This window comes from Hipposideros armiger, unplaced genomic scaffold (genome assembly GCF_001890085.2).
Source record: "Hipposideros armiger isolate ML-2016 unplaced genomic scaffold, ASM189008v1 scaffold_297, whole genome shotgun sequence".
Classification (NCBI taxonomy): domain Eukaryota; kingdom Metazoa; phylum Chordata; class Mammalia; order Chiroptera; family Hipposideridae; genus Hipposideros; species Hipposideros armiger.
In genome coordinates this window covers 620,606-637,774 of record NW_017731647.1, presented here as the reverse complement: position 1 = coordinate 637,774, position 17,169 = coordinate 620,606, and the positions used below count along the sequence as shown (strand labels likewise).

The following is a 17,169-nucleotide window of genomic DNA, read 5'->3' as shown; positions in this document are numbered from 1 at the left end:
AGAGTGTGAAAGACTCTTTCCTCAGTCAGCAGATGCTACTACTTGGATCTAGCAGATCACACTCCAAAACAAAAAGTAGTGAGACTGTGGCATTTTTCTTCATTCCATCCTTATATGAGAAGAAAATGATAGTGTTTTCCTGTCAGGAATACAGCAAAAATCAGCTTCCAGTGTACATTCCAGTTCAAACTTTCTCCATATTGGAAATGACCAATGGCCAAAGGGTTTTTTATCCAAATGAGTGTGATACTTTATTTATTTATGTTTTTTAATTGGGGAATTGGGGGGATGGGAACAGTGCTGGGGGAATTGGGGGAAGGGGAACAGACTAGTTGCTGTCGTTTTGTTCTTCAATCTAGTTGTGGAGGATGTTGCTTCACTGGCCCAAGTTGGCACCATCATTGCGCTCTTCCTGGGCGAGGCAGATCAGTCGCCGGCTTCTGGACGGCCGCTCACAGCAGCTGCTGGCCGCTCACGCTGGCTGCTGGCCACACACGGTAGCCCATGGCAACGCACTGCCACAGGGACTGCAGCCTACGCCGTCGCCGGCGACTCATGGCAGCCCAGCTCCAGGTTGAGCTGTTGTTCAGCATCTTAGCTGTGGAGGGCAGTGTCACTGGCCCTCATATGTGGGATCCGAACCGGGGCTCTCTGGCATCCCAAGCGAGTTCTTAACCATCGCGCCACTCGGCCGGCCCATGAGTGTGATACTTTAGACACGACACTCTGTTCAGAACTGGGAGGTATCACAGTGGACAAAATCCTCAATGTGAGTCAGAAAATCTGAATTCAAATCCTGGCTTGATTGCCTAAAAGCTTTTTGATACTGTATGAGTGACATCATGAAGCCAGTTTCCTTAACTACAAAAAGTGGAGATTAAAATGACCTGCCCAACCTACATTTTAAGAGTGTTGTGAGATTCAGGTAAGATGATGCCTGTGGGATGTGCCTCACAGAGAATAAAGTACAACAGAATACACACGGGGTCCCCAGCCTTCGAAGAGCTGACAGTCTCAGAGGAAATGGCCCCCAACATGGTCCAGTGAGAAAGCGGACCAGGATACCGCCATTCTCCCAATATTTTGTTAACCGAAGATTTACCAAATTAGAAAATGCTACCTCCAGCCAGCCGAGTGGCTCAGTTGGTTAAGAACTGGCTTAAAGAGCGCGAGCTCTGAGCAACAGGGCCGCCAGTTCGATTCCCACATGGGCCAGTGATGCTGCGCCTGAGCTGAGCTGTCGCTGAGCTGCCAGCAGGTGGCAGGATGGCTCAGCTGGAGTAACAAGATTGCCTGTTCGATGGCGGGCTACGCCCACCCACAACTAAGACTGAACTCGGCACCTTGAGCTGAGCTGCCCCCTGGATGGCTCAGTGGATAGAGTGCGCTCTTAACATCAAGGCTGCTGGTTCAACTCCCTCATGGGATGGTGGCTACACCCACCCACAACTAAGACTGAACACAGCACCTTGAGCTTAGAGGCCATGAGCTGCCGATGGGCAGCCAGATGGTGACTGGTGCCCTCCACAACAAAGATTGAAGAACAACTTGGCTGGTCTTAAAAAAGAAAAAAAATGCTGCCTTCAAATTTTTCCCTGGGAAGAAGGCACTCTTATTTTCTCAAGAACAATTAAGTAAGTTTGTTTCCATCCTGCCAGGCCTCGTGCACCATGGTTGACACCGCGAGGGAGGCAGAGAATAGTGTCAGTCCTCAGGGGCTGCAGGGGGCACCTGTGGCATGTTCAAGGAAGTATGTGACTCACATGACAGAAACTAGAGCAAAACTCTTTCCCATGTAACTTGTATAGCTACTTGGGGACCCTCTCAAAACCCCACACACTTAGAAATGCACCATTTCGCTGCTGTGCTTTAGGCATGCGAAGACCAGAGAGTTATAACATATTTTAGCTTTATTGAAGACATATTACAGTAGACAAACAAGTAGACAAACACATGCTTTATAAAATATACATTCTCATGTGTGAGAAAATATAGATACCAGGAAAGGCCACACTGAACACTTTGCTTCTAACTCTCTTCAGGTACATCTGGTACCAGGGCTGCTCAGACTGACATCCTGACGGGAACAAAGGGTAACAGGGTAAAAGGACAGGGTACAAATAGTCTCTTTATGGATCAAGAGGCCACTTTAAGTAGCCAAGAAATATGCCAAGAGCACTTGACCACCTGATGTTCAATTTCTCTTTCAAGATAGCTACAGTTGATAATTATACTTCTTACATTTGAAAACAGGCTCAAATCACACTGTTTCTCCCCTTCACCCCACCCACTGGTGGAGATCAGGGCTGCAAAAAAACACTCAACCTTGAGGGAGCAGGTCTCAATTTTTTTTTTCCAAGATTTTATTGGGGAATTGGGGGAGGGGAACAGACAAGTTGCTGTCCTTTTGTTCCGCAGTCTAGTCGTGGAGGACATTGCTTCACTGGCCCATGTTGGTATTATCATTGCGCTCTTCCCGGGTTAGGCAGTCGCTTACCGGCCATTGGATGGCCTCTCACGAAAGCTCACGCCAGCTGCGGGCGACTCATGGCAGCCCAGCTCCAGGTCGAGATGTTGTTCACCATCTTAGCTGTAGAGGGTGCAGCGTCACTGGCCCTCATGCGGGATCCAAACCGGGGCCCTGCTGCTCAGAGCTGGCGTCCCAAGCCAACTCCTAACCAACGCACCACTCGGCCGGCCCCAAATATTACTCTTAAAACATACACACACACACCTTAGTACCCACAAAACCTTCAGATGATCTGTGGGCTTTGAGGTGTTTTGTTAAGAGCAGCTTCTAATAGATCTCTCAAGTCAGAACTTGTTATTTTTTTGCAACAAACCAGGCAGTTGTCCAAAATAGAAAGAATTTTGAGGCTAACTGATGTTGGTTTATTGTACTCCAAACAAAAAAGTTGTAAGTTAGAAGAAGCAGGAAGGAAAAATATTTGCCCAACTGAACTGGGAAAGAGGCCATGTAACAGAAAAATGAAACATTCCTCGCAGGTTGCCAAAAAATCTTAGCTCAACCTTTAAGGTCCATTACCTCGGTAATCTGCTTCAAGAAGCAAAATAAGAAATGGAGGATGTAGCATAAAATGACAATGACAGCACATTTACCCTCTTGGCATTTTGTGGATATTCAAATAATTAGAAAAGGCCATAACTCACTTGGGTAAAATAACTGGTATAAAATTGAACATCACAATTCCAACCCCATTCAAAATGGCATCCCACTGATTAGAAGAAACTCCAATAAAAATTAATAGTAAAAGGGAGGGTTGTAATACATTATAGGCTTTTAAATTTTTTTACTATGGTTAATTCCATTTGTGTTACTAACTAGTTATCAATTTCCTCAGGAGAGTAAGCCCAGAGTTTCATGTTTGCAGCCATTAAACACAGAACAGGCTCCTTTTGTCAACCAAAACCCAAAATTCTTAAAAAAAATTCTTGAGTGCTCTGTACTTACTGCATATAAAGGATTCTGAAGGACAAATTTTTAAGAACATCAAATTGCTTCTGGGATTTCCAATGATAAAACAGAGACCTAAAGGTCATCTTGCCCGTGTTCCATCTCAATGCAGAAATTTCTTCAATGCTATTAACAGATTATTATTTAGCTTCTGTGTCTGTACTTTTCCCACAAAAGGCTGTTTCCGATTGTCAGACAAACCGAATGGTTAGAGTATTAGCTTATACAGCATTATCGGCAAGTGTATACTGACCCTCCCTGTAACTTCTGCCCCCCCTGATATGCACCCCATCTTCTGGAATATGGAGTGAATCTCATCCTTATTCTGTATGACAATCCTTTAAGTAACTGAAGACTTTTATCATATCTCCCGTTCCTTAGGAAAATGGATAACAGTCTAAGTTGCTTGACATCTTAATGTTCCCTCTACAGCCTCCCGATGAGCAATGTAAAGGCAACTGTTTTTAAACATGGAATTCACCTTAAGAAAACTGCATTTTTTTAAAGCATTCTGAGGTGGCGCAATAGAGAGGTCTGCACACTGGGCTGGGTTTCTGTTAGTTCCTATTCTATATAGTAACTTGTATACTTGAGAGAGCATTTTAGAAGCTGCTGAGTGACAGAAAGCCAGTAAGGCCTAGAGTTCAAGGATAATGCTGCTTCTTCCAGGTGGACTTGAAGATTCAGTCTAAGAGAGGCAGAAACAAATGAACAGAATTGACGCATCCCTCCTGGTAGGAAGTGGTAATTTGGTGGGGGGCAGAGAGTAGTTTTCTCAGCATTTCAGCTTGCTGTGCTTTTTGCAACATCCCTGATTAATATACTGCTGGAAAGCAACACTGATGAGCCGCTAATCCTGGTTATAGTAGAGAGTTAAATCACTGCTTGGTCAAAAACATTTGCAATAATGAAAAGTTTCAGGGATTCCTCCGAAGATTAGAATTTATTGAATTTATTTTTTTTTTTAAGACCAAGGATTGGTTCTTCACATTCAAACAAATTCCTGACTAGCTTTTTAAGCAAGTTGTTTAGTTAGAAATATCTGGGAGGACACCTCAACCATTGGAGTTGCCATAATGGAGGACCTCGCTGTGCAGGAAGGAGACCAGCCTCTGCCACCAGAGGCAGAATGACCACAGCTAGAGCAGAGGCAGCACTCGTATTTGAGGTTTTCTAGAATGCTGGTTCACAGCCTGTTCTGTCCTCTCACATGTAACAGCTGGTGCTCACTTCCAGTCTAGCTCTAACTCCACCTTTTTCACTCAGGAAAGTCTCTCAGAATGTGAGTGGGAGTACTATAGTTACAGGGCTAACCTTGAATACGTCAGAAAGGTAAGGGAGTCACACATTAGCTACAGATTAGCTGGCACGCCTCTCACCTGACTCTGGGGTTCTGTACCACTAGCACTCAGACCTGCTGGTCTAGAGAGCAAAGGGTGGTTTCCAACGGAGTTAAGAGTCTTTGTTTACTGATACTGTTTCGAAGCAGAGGATTTCTTCTCCTCAAGAGTATTTCTGACACCATTACTCCTGCTCAAGAGTAAACAAATCTGGCTCAAGTCAGAGTAAGCAGCATCACGCGTGTTCTACTCTAACAAACATTTCATGGAAGCAGCTTTTTATTAGAGTAGCATAATCCTCCTCGGTTCCCGGAGGGCTCACAGATTCATAGAATGTTACAGCTGGAAAGGGCTTTAGAGCATCTAGTAAAATGCCCTCATTTCATAAACGAGAAAATTGGGCTGAGAAGCAAAGGGACTGGCCCTTGATGACACAACTAGTAAGTTGCAGGGCTGGAAACTAAATCGAGTCTCTTGAGTCAAAGTCAGTGCAAATTATATGACAACCTAGTAAGGAAGAAGAGGGGTCATAAATTGAAGGGACGGGAAAATAGTGACAGTTAAGAAGTTCAAAGTGAAAGAGGCTGACAGTTTAAAAAGGGGGAAAAAGGCATAGTAGTATAAAACAACTAAAGTAGTGCTGCTGCCTCTCAGAGAAAAATTTAGGATTGAAAACTAGTATGAAATTCAGCTAGGCTTTCTAGCAAAAGCTGAGAAATTATGTGAGTTTAGAACCCTTGAAATGCACAATGACTCAGAAGTAGATTCTGTCATTGAAGTGACTGAAGTTATCTCTTCATAATTAGTACTTAATAGATTTAGAGGACAGAGTCTGAAAGCCTATGTAAGGAAATCTGAAAGCAAAAAGAAAGAACTTTAGTTCATTCCATTCCATTAGTGTTAAGTCCTTTGTTGAAATAAAGCTTTCTACCAGAAATTCAGGAAAACTTTTTGGCTTAAATAATCACTTGTACAAAACAAGGGCCACTCCAAAGCTTTATAGTATAAGAATTTCTGCACATTCTTCCAGTCCCAAAAGCCCTCTTCCCTTCTTAAAATACACCGCGCATTGGCAGAAGAGACATTATAAGAAAACAAACACAGAAAAGAAGCAATCTTTGGTTTTCTCAACTAAGTACTTTGTTGAAAGGAGATACTCCCCAAACAAGTTGTCCCTTATCTCTGTGCACATGGCTATGACAAGACTGCTAGCCTTTTTATGCTATTGGGTCATCAGGAAAGTCATGACGTATTTTTCTACGTTTTTCAATGCAAAAATGCGTCATGACTTTCCCGATGACCCAATAGAAAGGTAATAGTACCTGGCACTTGTAAACAGATGGCAAATGATTAGATGTATGAATCTTTAGGTATGAAGTGGTTAATTACACCAAGATTGTGTTTGTGTGTACACAATTGCTAGGTACCCTGCCTCTATACATATACTTAACAAATACATTTTTGAAACTTTAAACGAAGCTATACAAAAATCCGTGGTCTAAGAAGCTGCTGTCAATATAATAACTGGATATATACAATTTTGGCATATCAAAAATATTTACATTGTAGCCAACACATATGGTCAATGAATACAAAAATTATTTATAAATGCACATATATTTACAATGAGATCCCTGGGTGATAGGGACCCCCCCCAAAAAAAAAATATTCACAAGAATACAAAACCCCTTGACCCGGTGATAGTGGGTGAGGCCTGAGATTCTTGTCCAAGGCCTTCAGTATCAAAGCCCCAGCCTCAACTGTACGCTGAATGCCACTGACGAATCCCAGAAGCACTTCCCAGAGGGCTCCGAAGCTGTTTTTGCTCTTTGGAAGGCAAAATAGAACAGTGATGTTTTCACAGTCATTTTGTGGGTTGAGACAATCAGCATATTAAGCAGCAACGAGACTCTTCCTCACATGCAGTGCACACCTGGGCACATCCCATGGAACCATCAGGGAGCACATGTTTCGTGTATGCCCCTGCGGCACTTGTTTTACGAGCTGTACCCATTTCTGCCAGCCGTTACTCCTTCTTTGTCAAACAGAAGCCCAAACAGATGTCTGGGTCACCCTGGTGTGGTCAGATGTAATTGCAGACAAAGTCTAAAGCAAATGCTGATTCTGGGTGTCTTCTGAACTCTGAGGTAGTACATACAAAATTAATAATTGGGGTCTCTGCCCAGATTTTATCCTGGAATGAGTTTCATGTGCCCTCACTACCATCTTGAATGTTCCGAGTCCTGCTAAAATCAAAAGTATGGTTAGGTGACCTGTGACAGGGCGTGGGGGACGCAGGACAGTCTGGACCACTCTCTGCCAGGCCCTCGTTTGGATGGAGTGGTGGCGACTCAAGGACCGCTTGCTGGGAATAGGGAGGATGAGGCAGGCCTAGTTCTCTGCTTATGTTCCACAGAGGCCGCTGAAACGTTTCTGAGAATCAAAGACAAGAGTTATCAGTGGCAAAGACAGGCTTAAAATTAATTTCCTAAAATCTAATTTTCTTTTACCCGAATCCTCAAAGAAATAAAGATGTCCAATATTCCTGAATAAGGACCTGGAGATCAAATATATACTGGCCATCTTCTTAGCACCAACTACCAGAAGAAAAACTGGAACTATGGTCTTTCAAACCCTTCTACTCAACAAACTCAACCAATTATTTACTAAATCCAAGCTGTATGTCATCTACTTTCACCTATTATTGGTGCTGTTGCTACAAAATTTTGAAAATAAAGCTCTTTATAGACACATGGAAAACAGACTAATAATATCCATAGTGTAATGAAAGTCACGTGATACATAGATCAAAATTGATTCAGACCAGCCATTACATTTTTAAATAACAATTAAATGCCTATGTTAAAAAAATTGTCTTAAAAATAAACAGCCATTTCCCTCCAGCTTCTAGCATGCTAATAATTCTAACAACTAAATAACCAAAAGCAGCAATTTTAAATCAGATTATCTGTACTTTGGTCTCAAAACTGAATTTCTCATTCTCCTTATTTACTGCAGTGGTGAGCTCTCCCCAAAGATTGTTTACTGAAAGTTATATTAACTTCATGGGGATGCATCTTAGAAAAGGCTAGTCAAACATTCTGGAAACAAATGCTCAGAAATAAAATAAAAATAAAAAAAACCCATGTGAAAAGTGGACGAAAGCAGGGTTTCTCAAGCTTTAATATGCATACAAAGAACCTGGGGATCTTGTTAAAATACAGACTCTGGTTCAGTAGGTCAGGGTTGGACTCACGACGCGCATTTCTAACAAGCTCGGAGGTGACGCGGATGCTGACAGACAACACTGAGTACCAAGGAGCTAGAGCTACAGCCCAGGTAAGGCATGAGCAATGCACCCACACACTCGCATCTGCTGATTTCCTCACTGACAGACCAGATGAACATTTCAAACATCCCCAAAGTCAGGAAAAAGATGCACTGCAAGGGAAAATGGATTCCGTGTTGGTGCATTTCTTTCATGGACACTGAACTTTAAAAACAAGAGACTAGGGGCAGCTAGTTAGCTCAGGTGGCTAGCGCGGGGGCTCATGGCACCAAGCTTGCCGGTTCAATCCCCACATGGGCCGCTGAGCTGCACCCTCCACAACTAGATTGAAACAACTATTTGACTTGGAGCTTATGGGTCCTGGAAAAACACACTGTTCCCCAATAAAAATAATACTAAAAAAAAAAAAAAAGACAGACTAATTTCAGTGACAGTATACTTGTCTCTGACCTGTACCCTCTTTAAAATTTTTAGAGTTGGTCCCTTAGTTAAGCACAACAGAGCACATCTCAGAAGTCCCGGGTCAGATAATTTACTCCTGCCAGGGCTGTTTCTGGAATCACCACGCTACACTGTCGTCCTCTATACACCTTTTCTCACCCCCACCCCTATTTCCAGAGTTCTTCCATTTCAGGAAGACAGAAGGGTGACAGCTGATGAGAAGCCTGGAGGAACAGGAAGACACGTGCCCTTCACTGTCTTGAAAGTGTTTCATTTTGTTTTAGTGATCAAGTTATCAAATGACTCGTCTGACAATATTAACATGTATTCCTTTTTCTGGGCTATGTGGGACCAAGGACACCATCCTAAACTGCTTTCCCACTCATGGCCCCAATCCTAATTCCTCACAGACAAAAGCAAACACCTGCCAAGTGATACTGACATTTAATACATACCTCGTAGCACAGTGACCAAATAAAACATTTTAAAATCTCAATAAAAACCTTCACCAGAGTATCCCCAAATAATATCCTTAGCATTTCAAATCTCCATCATTTAAATAAAGAGGGAAGAAAAAATTAACAACTACATGAAACTTTTTAAAAGCCTTTTCTATATGGCTTCTAAATTTTTAGATGTGTGATCCTGTTATTCCCACAAAAGCTGTTTTCATCCTATAGATGCAGACTTCGTCATAACTCTAATCTGTGAGAATCTCTGCTCTAGTTTATACCAGTTAACAGTAGCTAATTCCTCCATTATACCAATTTGATCGCTTCCTGTCAAATGAGAGTGCTACCTATATGACAGAAGGAAAAATCAAGAAGGTGACAGTGAAAACAAAATAAACAAAAAAAGCCCTGTGCGCCTTACCGCTGCTCATCTGTGAGGAGGGCAGCTTCTCATTTATCCTCTCATGGTTGGTGGGGAAGGCGGACACCTCTCTATCTGCTGCTAACACCAGGCTCTCCAGGGTAGTGGCATCTTGGGAGGGATGTGCCAAGTATGTCTCTTTGGGCATCTGGACCATGAGACTGGAGAGTGTCTGATCTAGAATGTCCTCCTCAGCAATATAGGTGTAGGGACAGTATTCTCGGGTCCTGGAGTAGATGTTGGCATTGTCGTAACAATCTGAGCAGATGACCCGGGTGCCAGTGCCACCTAAGGAAACATGGGAAAGAACCCGAACATCCTTCAGTTAAGGAACCAGTTTTGCCAATCAGTCTTCTTCAGAAGCTGCCATCATTATCATCACAGCTGGCATTTATTCCACACTTACTTTAAAAACCAGGTGAAGTAACTAATTCAATCCTCACAGCATCTCTGTGAAGTAGGTCTTATTACAGTATTATCTCCATTTTACAGATGGGGCAAGTACAACACAGAGGAGTTAAATAACTTGCCCAAAGACATACTGAAAGACTGAGGAGCTGAAATCTAAACGCAGGCACCCTGGCTCCAGAGCTCATGCTCTTGAATTCAACACTAAACCATCTTTGTCCAGCCTGAATAAGGTCATGCTCAAACCAAGGGAGCCAAAATACGGCTGGCACTGGGCTATAAGCCACGTTTGGCTTAAGCAAACTAAAGCAGAGAATAAGGAGTTGTAATGACTCCCAAACGCCGTATTACTTTCATGAGTCAAGAGGTTATGCAACACCAGTTGCTAAACGTACCCCTAGAGAAAGCCTCCGACGGCAAAGTCCTGTCTGACAAATAAGTGTTTGGCAGAAGTTTAATAATAAGCTCTCTGGACTCTTATGTGGTTTGAAAACTGAATGAGGAAAGAGGGGAAAGACACGGAGGAATCAAGTGCGAGTTACTTATTCACGATCAAGCAACAAAATGTTAGAACTGGAAGGGACCTAAAAGTAATTTAGTTTAACCCAGAAGGCAATTTAGGTCCCACAAATTTCAGAGTAAAGGTTTTTAAGTGTTCTTTTAAAAAAGTTAGAAATATGCCCTTTCCATAGAAAGCCAAAATAAAACCCAATTTATCAATTAAAAAGAGAAGTTCTGTTAATGCCCAGCCTAAAATAATCTCTGTAGAAATGGAATAGACATTTCATTTGTATACCCTGATGTACCACACAGATTTGTTGAAAAAAATCTGTGAGAATCTTGGGAGAAGTGCTTTGTAAAATATTTTATTTTAAAAATGAGGAAATTGGGCGGCCAGTTAGCTCAGTTGTTTAGAATGCAGTGCTCATAACACCAAGGTTGCCTGAGCTGTGCCCTCCACAACTAGAATGAAACAATTACTTGACTTGGAGCTGATGGGTCCTGGAAAAACACACTGTTCCCCAATTTAAAAAAAAAAAAAAAAGAGGAAATTAAAGCTCAGATCTCAAGTAACTTGTTCATGGCCATGAAGCTGGAAAGGAGAACCAGTAATGCCGCCCCATTCTCCTATCCCTTACTTCCTCCCGTGTCCTATCACTCCCTGTGGGAGGGCGGAGTGGGAGAAGAAAAGCAGTGTTGAGAAGTTGGACTCATTTAATTAGGGAACATTTTCTCTCTCTCTGATGTTCTCCAATATACACTGCGAATCATTATCACCCCTGAAACTTTAGTGAGTATCTATCTACCTGTCAGCAGGAGAAACACACCTCCCCCGGATATGGTCTAAAGGATGCTCATGCCTGATTCAGAAAAAAAGATGCCTGAAAAAAATGTCTAGAGCGTCTCCTTCCCACAGTAACACGTTGGTTTGGAAGCCTCTGCTGTGTACGTACTCCCAATCTCTTGTTTAAGGATGTGTCTCTTTTCTGTCAGATGATTTTCTTCTCTGTTAAGACTTTAGTCAATTTTCACCCTGTTTTGCATGGGGCCAAATGTTTTCACTCAGTATCTTAGTTTAAAATATCGCTCTGGGTTAAAGGGGAAATTATACACTGAAAAATAAACTCAACAGGATAGGGCTGAAATTGTAAACATATACAAGGGTCATTACCATCAGTGCCTTTGTGTAAATATCCATTGGCGGGAGGCATGAGCTGCTGATGGCTGCCTGCCTCAGAGTTGCTGTAGCCTTCCTGTGGCTCAGACAGCGTTCCTTGGGAAGACAAGTAGCTGGGAATGTCTGCAGGCAGATTGAGCTCCTCTGCAAAAGAGAAATCTGTAAGTAACACGCAAATAAAGTTAGGCCATTTAAGCCAACACTCAGAAGACTATTTTGCAAATGGGCTGCACTTTGATACTATTGGACCAGAAAAGATTATGTACTTTGGAATGTTCCCCTAAAACCATTTCTCACTAGAATTCTTCTAAAAGTTTCATCTTAAAAGTACTACCAAAAGAAACACAACCTAAAGTCTGAAATCTTATTCCTAGGCACACTTTCACAATTTGTCTGGCTGGACCTCTTCTCTTACAGGATTTCAGGGTGAGGGGTATAAAAGACTGGGCTCAGTCATAAGGGCTCCACTCTTATGTACGACAGAAATGAGCCCCGGCATTAAGGAAAGAAGGCGCACCTGTAAGGTGTTTATGAGAGCAACGTTTACAGGGAGTGTCTACAAATTCTGAAAATTATTCATCAGGGGATTCCATTAAATCAAGAAAATAGAACATTTTAACAGAAAAACTCTTCGTTCTACCACACATTAAGTATCAAAGCTCCTTAGATTTTTACATTTTACTGTAAATCCTGTACTACGTCCCTGACTGACTGAAGTACAAGGTACAGGTGTCAACTGGGGACCACTCACCTGTGTTTGTGATACTGTAGTCTTCATTTTTCCTTCTCATGTGGTAAATAACAATGACCCAAATCAATGAGGTGCCCACAACACAGCAGACCACAACAATGATGACAATGCCAACTGTGGTCCAGCCATCATCCTCATGGCCAATACTACTCTGGGAAGAGTCACAATTGGGGGATGAAAGGACATTTAGGTAAATGTGACCCCGTTCTGTCCCAAGGGTGTTGGACATGATGCAGGTGTATTTCCCAGCATCTTCCAGCCCGGCATCGACGATGATGAGAAGCTGGTTGGCCGCAGCAAAGAAGTGCCGCTCTGTCACAAGCAGTGGCCCGTCATCTTTGGTCCAGTTGAGGCGAGGCGCAGGGCTCCCTCCAGCTATGCACTGCAAGACCGCAGTTTCACCTCGGGTGACCGTCTTGTCTTCCAGGGGTCTGATAAATGAGGGTGTCTCTAACAGGAAGAGGTATAAAAAAATCAAATAAAGCAATTTTATTTCTTAAATCCGACTAAATCAGATTAGAGTTATAATGAAATAAGCACTTTCATATACTCATGGGAGGATTAGAAATTAATGGTTCAGAAAAGCAAATGCCTCAAAAAATCTAAATATTATCTCAGCAATTCCACCTCAGGCAAGCTATCTTAAGCTAAGAAATTCAAAATTGTATATACACAAACATGTTTATTACCAATTTAGTTGTAATTTTTCAAAATAAAGGAAGAAATCTAAAACTCTAGCAGGAAAATTACAGTACAGGGCCATGTAATATTTTATGAAGACCAGTAAAAGGGTGAACCTTGTGGGCTGGCCGAGTGGCACATCGGTTAAGAGCTGGCTTGGGATGCCAGGGAGCCCCAGTTCGGATCCCACATATGGGGGCCAGTGACACTGCCCTCTACAGCTAAGATGCTGAACAACAGCTCGACCTGGAGCTGGGCAAGTGGGTTGCCATGGGCTACCGTGTGTAACCAGCAGCCAGCGTGAGCGGCCATCCAGAAACCGACGACTGATCTGCCTCACCCAAGAAGAGCGCAATGATGGTACCAACTTGGGCCAGTGAAGCAACGTCCTCCACAACTAGACTGAAGAACAAAAGGATAGCAACTTGTCTCTTCCCCTCCCCCCAATTCCCCAATAAATAAAAAAATCTTTAAAAAAAAAAAGGGTGAACCTTGTGATGCAATATTAAGTAAAAACAAGTAGGTATGCATAACTACATAAAAATGAGTGAAAAAAAAGTCTATGACAAAATCTTTAACAAGTGTTTGAGTGACTTCCCCTCCTTTTTCCTAATGTTCTGTACAAAACACAATGAACTTATTTTTCTGATTATACAAGTAAATAACACAAACCAACACTTTCAAAAACCTTAACATCTAGGGGAACAGAGAATTAAAAGTAGAATTTTTGCCTTGGATTTGAGTCAAATGAAGAAAAGAATTCTTATAAGGAAAAAATTAGGCTTATAAGGAAAAAAATTAGGGAAATCTTTAGGGAAAAGACATTTTACCAGAGCACACTGGGATTAGAGGAACACACTGAAAAGAAAACAGGAAATCTAACTAGAAGACAGGTCATTTTTTACAAAATGAACTAAGAGAAACAACAGTTAAATTGTCTGCAGTTCTCTATGAAGCAGTATTTGAAGCAGTAGAAAACAACTAATTGCAAACTCACTAATGAATAGTAGAAACCTTAGAGAGAGGTGACAAGATAAAGGGATTTGAATTTTCAATTCATGTGATAAAGATTTCTACTTCTGCCCTCAGCATTTCCCCAGGTTCAGTTCCCTGATCCACTAATATTGTAGGCTGACAGAGCCCTGCATAAATTGACAAAATAAAGTGATGAAGATATATTCGGATCACAACTGAAATCTCCAACTTACACTTTCCTTGCCATTAAGACCAAGAATAGGCCCGAATAAAAAAGCTCCTACAAAATCAGGGCCCTACGGGGCACGAAGCATACCTAACACTGTGAGGGAGGCATTTGCTGAAAGGCCGCCTGCTATGTTTTGTGCCATGCAGCTATAGATCCCCATGTCTTCTATTTTCACATTTGCAATGAAGAAGACGTCATCCTCAGGCATGACGTGCATGCGTCTTTCTCGAGCCGCAGGAAAGTCAGTACCGCCATCTTTCTGCCAGGAAATCTGAGGTGCAGGGTGTCCCTCTGCAGCACATTCTAGCCTGGCCATGGCACCAGTACGAATAGTCAGATCCATTGGCGTTTTCAGGAAAGATGGCATCTCTGTTCCAAGAAAGATCACCAAGAGAATGTGGGTGGGGGAAAAAAAACACACACACAAATACATACGAGTACATGAGAGAATCTGTTAGGCCAAATATCAACTGTCATAATGCTCCACTTCTGTGAGAAGACATGCTCTCTGGATTGACAGTAAATACAACTTCAGAGGCAATCTCTACTACCAGATCCTCAGAGTATTTGGAGTACAGGGATGACTAACTCTTCTAGAAATGCATGACACACCTACCTGATCTCCCTGATGGGGACAGCGAAAGCAGATAGCCACAAACCTTTCTGAACTCCGTTATTTTCTAACCTGATTATTTACTCTAACTCCCTTGGTGCTTCCCAAACTAACATCTACGAAGCTGTCAAGGAACTTCTTGATTTAATTTAAAAAAAAAGTGTATGCCTTCAAAAATCTCATAAAACACAGAAGCAAGACACAAGCATATTTTTTGGCTGCACAAAGTCTAAAATGTTGTAGTTACTCAATCTAATACGCAATAAATAAATCAAGCTGTTTGGGAGGATTTTTACAGCCAGTGAAGAAGAGCATTAATTTAAAAACTGATCTGTGTGACTACATTTAGACAATGATGATGATCACTGAACCCAGAAATGTCCTAAACACTCCCAGTTACTGGAAGGCCCTGTAAACAGGGTCAGAAATACATTTCATAGTTTTCAGGACAGAATTATGGTTCTGGAAAGAAAATGGAGAATTTCAAATGAATGTTTTCAAAAGCATAAATAACAGTGAAAGTAGCCTGCCTCCTGGAGCCATGGAATTCGCCTTGACCTCTCAACCAATGACCAATTAGGGACAGTGGAAGGACAAACTGACAATCCAGTCTATAAATTATCACAACCTTAAAGACAAAAACAGTAAGATCCTCCCCTCAAATGTCAGGTTTAGCCTAATTTTCTTGGGTCAGGTGGTTCAAAATTGAACATGAAAATCTTTCTAACTACAAAGAACTATTAGGGAGCATAATTCCTTACCATTCACAGTCAGTTTGGCTTTATGAGAATAATTAGAACCAAAGTGATTAGTAACGATGCACTGGTATTTTCCTTCATCTGTGAAATTCACACTGAAAAGATGTAAGACACTAGTATATTCTAGAGCTTCTCCAGCTTGCTGCTGGTAACGAACAAAATTCTCAATGTCGGTGTCATACAAGATTTCACTGTCTTTGCGCCACACAGCAGACATGGGTGAGTCACTGCTGCTCACCGCAGTGCATGTCAGAGTCACGTTCACGCCTCTTAGGGCAACTGTCGTTTCAGGATGCATTCTTATCTGTGGCTTGAGAAAATCATCTAAGGGGAAAAAATGGGGCAGGAGCCAAGTCAGTTATTCATATTTTTGCTTCTACAGACTCAATTTTAAAACAAATAATGTAAAATTGTGTGTTCTGTTTACTGAAAAGCATATTGTATTTGAAAGACACTACAGAGCTAGAATCCAATTCCCTCGTTTAAAGATGAGAAAAATGAGGCCCAGAAAGGTCACGTAACTTGCTCAAGGACATGTAAGTCAGCAGCAGAGCCTGGCCTGGACTTCAGGGGTTAGCACTCTTTCCACTGTCCCTTACTGTCACTCATGCTTAGAATGTCTTGTTTTTGTTTTTTCTTTAAAGATTTTATTGGGGAGTTGGGGAAGGGCAACAGCCAAGTTGTTGTCCTTTAATCTTAGTTGTGGAGGGTGCCGCTAGCTCAGCTCCAAGTTTAGTCATCATCCGACAGCCTGTCGGCAGCTCCTGGCCATTCAGCTCAAGGTGCCACGTTCAATCTTAGTTGCAGGTGGGCGTAGCCCACCATCCCATGTGGGAGTTGAACCAGAAACCTTGTTGTTAGGAGCATGTGCTCTCACCAGCTGAGCCATCCTGCCACCTGTTGGCTGCTCAGCGGCAGCTCAGCTCAGGCGCAGCTCACTGGCCCATGTGGGAATCGAACTGTGGACCCTGTTATTCAGAGCTCACACTCTTAACCAACTGAGCCACTCAGCCAGCCCTAGAATGTCCTTCTTAATTAAGCATGACCAGTTATTGGGAAAAAGAGAAACCTATATTGAAATTTCAAGACAAGTTCTAATCCTAATACCCCTTATCTGTAATACACAGATACGTTACATATATAAACATGTACGTAATACCCATTATCCTTTCTGTGCCAACACAGAAAATGGGGATTATGAACTTATTATATTGTACAGGGGATACCTACTAAAACATTATTGGAAAGTACTTTGTGCGTGCATAACTTGCACCTAGTAGTGAAAAATTCCAAATATGTCAAATGTCCAACTGAAGACTGGTTTAAGACTGGCTAAAAAACTATAGATTCATAAATAATGTTATTGAACTGATATTCAGAGAAGCAGGTATATGAATTCTTAAGCAATATCTTCACTGGGTAACACTTCACTGTGTCATAAAAGTGACACATGAAAAAAGAGGTTAAAATATATAGTGTTTACGTTTAAAACTAAAAAAGTCAGGAGAGGGCCGGCCGAGTGGCTCAGTTGGTTAAGAGCTTGCTCAAGAGTGTTAGCTCTGGGCCGGCCGAGTGGCACGTTGGTTAAGAGCTGGCTTGGGACGCCAGAGGGCCCCGGTTCGGATCCCACATATGAGGGCCAGTGACACTGCCCTCTA

At 42.2% G+C, this 17,169-nt stretch overlaps 1 protein-coding gene across 4 annotated transcripts in view; it reads right to left on the bottom strand.

Annotated features, from left to right (window-relative positions):
* Window positions 1-2,827: 2,827 nt before the first annotated feature.
* LRIG2 (leucine rich repeats and immunoglobulin like domains 2) overlaps window positions 2,828-17,169 on the bottom strand; it is a 127,670-nt gene continuing 113,328 nt past the window's right edge. For all 4 annotated transcript variants that reach the window (XM_019659163.1, XM_019659160.1, XM_019659162.1 and 1 more), the window contains exons 13-18: window positions 15,515-15,835; window positions 14,228-14,509; window positions 12,256-12,705; window positions 11,499-11,648; window positions 9,419-9,706; window positions 2,828-7,248 (exon numbers count right to left, since the gene is read on the bottom strand). In XM_019659163.1, coding sequence (XP_019514708.1) covers window positions 7,022-7,248; window positions 9,419-9,706; window positions 11,499-11,648; window positions 12,256-12,705; window positions 14,228-14,509; window positions 15,515-15,835 — 1,718 coding nt within the window. In that variant the 3' untranslated portion in view covers window positions 2,828-7,021. The remainder of the gene's footprint in view (window positions 7,249-9,418; window positions 9,707-11,498; window positions 11,649-12,255; window positions 12,706-14,227; window positions 14,510-15,514; window positions 15,836-17,169) is intronic.